Below are 6,517 nucleotides of genomic sequence, written 5' to 3' on the forward strand. Positions count from 1 at the left end.
CATTGTCCTCTCCAACATAGCTGCGGGAACCGTAGTTTCTAGGCCCGATCCTTTTTTTAATTTGTTTAAAAAAAAAAGATCGGGCCTAGAAGCTAAGGTTTCCGCAGCTATCTCCAACACAGCACAGGCGTCTTGAAGTGAGTAAGTCGGAAAACGTCGGAAATTTCCGTAAACGAGAATATTTTTTATCGATTACGGAAAGCGCCGAAAAACATGTGACCTTGACCTTAATTTTGATTACAGGATTTTATTTTGAAATCTTGATTTGTTTAGAATGTCATTAATTGTAATTTCATTTACATAAATTATATACAAACAGCACTTACACGTCAAAGATAGTTGTATTATGCCATACATGTATCACCAAGACACTGCAACATGTCCGAACATGGAATGCTAGCTTTAACAAATCAAAGCACACACGACCCTTCACTTTTCTGCACTACACATTTCAAATTGTTTACATATGATAGTATTAAACAAATAACAGGTAGGATGCTGGTAACCAAATACAAAAGGAACTATTAGCTTTTTCAATAGTAGTCGTAGACTAATGGTATGACGTCGACAGCGGTGAGATGATACATGTGTTTGTTCGGATGTTGCTAGTAGGAGCAATTCTTTAAGACAGTATGTAATAAAAATATAGTGAAATAAAATATTTATACAAATAATACGTAACTTACAGCATAATTCAATGGCAGTGTAATACCAATATAGTGTAACGTAAATTAAGTGTGATACAAGTGACACTGTATTGTAATAACCAAGTGTGTTTATGCCCCTACTGTAATGTGACACGTATTGTTTGTTTGACCACGCCCCTACTGTAATGTGACACGTGTTTTGTTTGTGAGATCACGCCCCTACTGTAATGTGACTGGTGTATTGTTTGTGTGACCACGCCCCTACTGTAATGTTACACGTGTATTGTTTGTGAGATCACGCCCCTACTGTAATGTGACATGTATTGTTTGTTTGACCACGCCCCTACTGTAATGTGACACGTGTATTGTTTGTGATATCACGCCCCTACTGTAATGTGACTGGTGTATTGTTTGAGTGACCACGCCCCTACTGTAATTTGACACGTATATTGTTTGTGTGACCACGCCCCTTTTGTAATATGACGATTTATTGCTATTTCAAGGTGTGATAACTCTCCTCATATAATTTTACACGGCATTTTTGTTTTAGGGAAGTGTGGTGAAACAATTTCAATGACTTTTCCTGATATGTATACAATTTTAAAATAAGATAAATGTTTAGAATCAAATAATTAATACAGAACTGGACTTTTATCATCCACGGTTTATATCGTTGTTGCACTTGAGGTTCGGATCTCGTAATTCCCTGTATATTTTGTACATGTCTGTTGAGCTCACTTTATGTCCCGTTATTGCATGTTCAAAAGCACAACCACTGGCTTCACGTGTCATAAACGATATCTCTCCTTCGTGAACCAGTTTAATTTTTGCCTTTTCTGCACAAATTCCTGTAATATAAATGTCTTCCAACCAAAATAATTTGGTATATAAAGAAACATGGTAGATATCTGTTGCTGCTTGTATAGACACGATGTAGCAGGTCCCGGACACATACGGAGGATACACGTCCCGCGGGAAATCCTCCTTCGCTGTATGCCACTTAGAGTTCCTATTCTGTATTGGACGAGCGCCAACGAATAGATGTCCAATTATAATCCGAGGGTGAGTCACTTTTGACAATGTCTCCATGAGATTTGGAATATTCACAAAAATATCATCATCGATTTTCAGTCCAAATTTGGCTATGTGACAATAATCTGTCATCCACTTAAGTGCACCAACTGATTTAATTGACAAGTTTCGATACGAATCGCGAAAGTCTTCCTGCACGATGTCATGATGAATCTCACTTTCTTCAAGGACTTTCTTCTGAATATTTTCCTCGTCTTGCACTCCAAGAAAAAATAAATTTTTCACATTTTTTTGCTCTTTTGCAAATAATCCCCATGTTTCCCGAATGGTTTGTCTTTTGGAAAACCCTGCCACACTCGTACAAACCACGATGATTAAATCGAGTGGATTATCTCCCCTGCATATGTCAGGCTGGTTAATTACGTATGTATAATTATGGGGATTGGTAACGTTACCTACAGTTGCATTCTGATTATCTTGATCAACATTTGAATTATCTTCTTCTTGAAGTTTTCTCGACAAAACCTCTGGAGATTTTAACCTTGCTTTTAAGAACTGTTGGACACCAATTCTGACCGTTCCTTCTGGCGCAGCGGCAAGAGGTGCAAAAGAATTCGTAAGTCGATTTTCACTTAGTGACGATGGCTGTATATTGCCTCCTCCTCCGCCGCCAGAGGAGAGTAGGAATTTGCTGTGATCCTGCAGTGTTCGTTCCCTACTTGCGTTGTACATCAGCAGGTAAGCCAGCAGGTTGAGCATACAACTCAGACAGAATACCAGCACAACGATTGTCTTGTAGTTAGTTTTACCATCCATGTTACCGAAATCCTCTGGATATGCTGAAAATAATAATGAGAACAATTAATGAACAATTCAATGCTTGGTAAGATCTTGTTAAGCTATAAACGGCATTCCTCAAACGAATATATTCATAAAGAAACACACACTGTGTCTTGTTTTAAGCCTTTGATGTTTTCCACAATCTGTTACGTCATGTTTGGGTTTTTTTGTTTTGTCCAGCTACTACCATTTTTGGCCAGTTATATCAATTTAATGTCTAGCTTTGTCCTTATAATTAGTTGTGCTTTTATCTAGATTATGGAATGGCATTGACGTGTGAGGATTGTGGAGAATTCGACTTTATTATCGCACTGCAAAAAGTAACAATGTTAAATAAAAACAAGAAGCTATTTAAAAAGACGAATCTCAGCTTCTCAAGTAACATCTATCTGTTTAATTCAATGGAAAGGGGAGACAACTTCTGAAGGCTTATTTACAAAACGATAGGTTGTCTCCCCTCCTTATAAAACTGATGATCGTAACGATATTCATTTCAGACAAAACTGTATTTGAAAGGTAAATAAAAAACAAAACAAAGTATCTGCCAAGGACTACTTGAGAAATAGCGATCACAAATTTGAACCAACATAATCCAAGGTGGTTAGTTGTTTTTCCCAATTTCACAAATAGTCTCAAAATGAAACAGTCACAAGTACAAAGCTACGGTAACTTATGAAACGAACTATCAACTGCCATCTGTCAAGTACCTTTTAAGAAATAACGACAATAAAATCGAGATTGCCGCATGGTTGCCATCTTTTTTCCCTGATCAGTCTCTCAAAATGAAAAACGACCAACTAAGGATCAAAGGAGGAATACATATCGTATTAAAAATAGATGACGAGTACTTTTTGAGAAATAGTGATAATCACATGGAATTGTCAAAGTCCAAGCTGGCAGCTCGACGGCCATCATTAAACAGTTCTGCATAAAAACGTTCTATTGTACATTTTAAACAGCTACTACATGGCACGGTACTGCGTCCATCTAACCTACTGATATAGTCCGCTGTTTTATGAGTTGTAATGAATGGCTGCCAATGTAAACATCGCGAGCGAATTGGGAAGTGTTGTGGTTAGTACCGGTGTTTATGTGTATAGGAGTGTGATAACTCACACCTCGAGCACTTATCAGGGGATACAATGATCTGTTGGACTGGTAAACATACCAGGCCATGGTCCCTCAAACATAAGTGGACAGGTCGGGATTCGAGCCCGAGACACCCGAGCTCTACACAGCTCTTAGTGAGCTACGGTTACATGTTACCAGCCATCGACCCAATACCGTTACGATATCAGAAGTTTTAAAACGTAACGGAAAGCATGTCTTAGTTGTTCCTGCTTCCTTACATATATAATTATTCCTGTAACTAGAATTAGTTGAATGAAGCTAAAGGAATTAATATTTTTTGATGATTTCAGTTATATATTACAAGAATATTCCAACAATATATTCTACCTTTAGATATAAATATTATTCATTACTGTAATGCATTCTGTTAGTTTCCCAATGGCTAAAACAACGTGCAGATATGGTGGTTGATGTTTTTGTCATCTCTTTGTAGCAAATTAACGATAATTATCGTCAGTATTACACACAGGAATGTCTGCTTATAATAAGAAGACATTAAGGATTGTCTCCCTTGAATGAGATATTTAGAATTATCTCCCTCGGCAGTGACACATAGTATTATTTATTTAATGGGATATTTAGAATGATCTCCCTCGGCAGTGACACAGAAAAGCCTCCCTTATCTGTAACACAGATTTTTATCAATTGAATGTGATATTCAGAATTATAAATGGTCAGACGCTGTCGACTTGATGTGTCGTAGAAAAAGGGTCCTACACTGTCGACTTGATGTGTCGTTGATAAAGGGTCCGACACTGTCGACTTGATGTGTCGTTGGTAAAGGGTCCGACACTGTCGACTTGATGTGGCGTTGATAAATGGTCCGACACTGTCGCCTTGATGTGTCGTTGATAAATGGTCCGACACTGTCGACTTGATGTGTCGTTGATAAATGGTCCGACACTGTTGACTTGATGTGTCGTTGATAAAGGGTCGGACGCTGTCGACTTGATGTGTCGTTGATAAAGGGTCAGACGCTGTCGACTTGATTTGTCCTTGAAAAACGGTCTGGCACTGTCGACTTGATGTTTCGTAGATAAAGGGTTCGACACTGTCGACTTGATATGTCGTTGATAAAGGGTCAGACACTGTCGACTTGATGTGTCGTTGAAAAAGGGTCTGACACTGTCGACTTGATGTGTCGTAGATAAAGGGTCAGACACTGTCGACTTGTTGTGTCGTTGATAAAGGGTCCGACACTGTCGACTTGATGTGTCGTTGATAAAGGGTCCGACACTGTCGACTTATTGTGTCGTTGATAAAGGGTCTGACACTGTCGACTTAATGTGTCGATGATAAAGGGTCCGACACTGTTGACTTGATGTGTCGTAGATAACAGGTCTGACACTGTCGACTTGATGTGTCGTTGATAAAGGGTCCGACACTGTCGACTTGTTGTGTCGTTGATAAAGGGTCTGACACTGTCGACTTGATGTGTCGATGATAAAGGGTCCGACACTGTTGCCTTGATGTGTCGTAGATACCAGGTCTGACCCTGTCGACTTGATGTGTCGTTGATAAAGGGTCCGATACTGTCGACTTGTTGTGTCGTTGATAAAGGGCCTGACACTGTCGACTTGATGTGTCGATGATAAAGGGTCCGACGCTGTTGACTTGATGTGTCGTAGATAAAGGGTCTGACACTGTCGACTTGATGTGTCGATTATAAAGGGTCCGACACTGTTGACTTGATGTGTCGTAGATAAAGGGTTCGACACTGTCGACTTGATGTGTCGTAGATAAAGGGTTAGACGCTGTCGACTTGATGTGTCGTTGATAAAGGGTCCGTCACTGTCGACTTGTTGTGTCGTTGATAAAGGGTCCGACACTGTCGACTTGATGTGTCGTTGATAAAGGGTCAGACGCTGTCGACTTGATGTGTCGTTGATAAAGGGTCAGACGCTGTCGACTTGATGTGTCCTTGAAAAACGGTCTGGCACTGTCGACTTGATGTGTCGTAGATAAAGGGTCCGTCACTGTCGACTTGATGTGTCGTTGATAAAGGGTCAGACACTGTCGACTTGATGTGTCGTAGATAAAGGGTCCGTCACTGTCGACTTGATGTGTCGATGATAAAGGGTCCGACACTGTCGATTTGATGTGTCGTAGATAAAGGGTCAGACGCTGTCGACTTGACGCGTATTTGATAAACGGTTGATGTATTCGATAAACGGTTGATGTATTCGATAAACGGATGATGTATTTGATAAACGGGTGATGTATTTGATAAACGGATGATGTATTTGATAAACGAGTGATGTATTTGATAAACGGACGATGTATTTGATAAACGGGTGATGTTTTCGATAAACGAGTGATGTATTTGATAAACGGATGATGTATTTGATAAAAGGATGATGTATTTGATAAACGAGAGATGTATTTGATAAACGGATGATGGATTTGATAAACGAGTGATGTATTTGATAAACGGATGATGTATTTGATAAACGAGTGATGTATTTGATAAACGAGTGATGTATTTGATAAACGGTTGATGTAATCGATAAACGGACGATGTATTTGATAAACGGGTGATGTTTTCGATAAACGGGTGATGTATTTTGAAAATGAGGAGGCCATCAACAGATTGCTATCTATTCAATGATTTCAGACCAAACATGTTTTCGTATGTTTTGCCACAAATGGAGTCGTAACAGATGGTCAGAGATCCAACAAAAACACTCTGTGTTTTTCTACAATTAGATGCTAACCAGCATATAGTTCGTATGCTGGCTATGTTTCCTAAGCTTTGTTGTATAATCTACGTAAAATAATTATCTTGAAGTTATGCGTTAAGACCGATTTACTTTACACATTAACACGTGTACAGTTTTTGATTGTGACGTTACACATTAACACGTGTA

At 39.1% G+C, this 6,517-nt stretch overlaps 1 protein-coding gene across 1 annotated transcript in view; it reads right to left on the reverse strand.

The window, feature by feature from the left end:
* Positions 1-480: 480 nt before the first annotated feature.
* LOC110460333 (beta-1,3-galactosyltransferase 1-like) overlaps positions 481-6,517 on the reverse strand; it is a 10,084-nt gene continuing 4,047 nt past the window's right edge. The window contains exon 2 of the mRNA XM_021513177.1: positions 481-2,518. Within this exon, the coding sequence (XP_021368852.1) occupies positions 1,302-2,495 (1,194 nt within the window). The 5' untranslated portion in view covers positions 2,496-2,518 and the 3' untranslated portion in view covers positions 481-1,301. The remainder of the gene's footprint in view (positions 2,519-6,517) is intronic.

This window comes from Mizuhopecten yessoensis, unplaced genomic scaffold (assembly GCF_002113885.1).
Source record: "Mizuhopecten yessoensis strain PY_sf001 unplaced genomic scaffold, ASM211388v2 scaffold10359, whole genome shotgun sequence".
Classification (NCBI taxonomy): domain Eukaryota; kingdom Metazoa; phylum Mollusca; class Bivalvia; order Pectinida; family Pectinidae; genus Mizuhopecten; species Mizuhopecten yessoensis.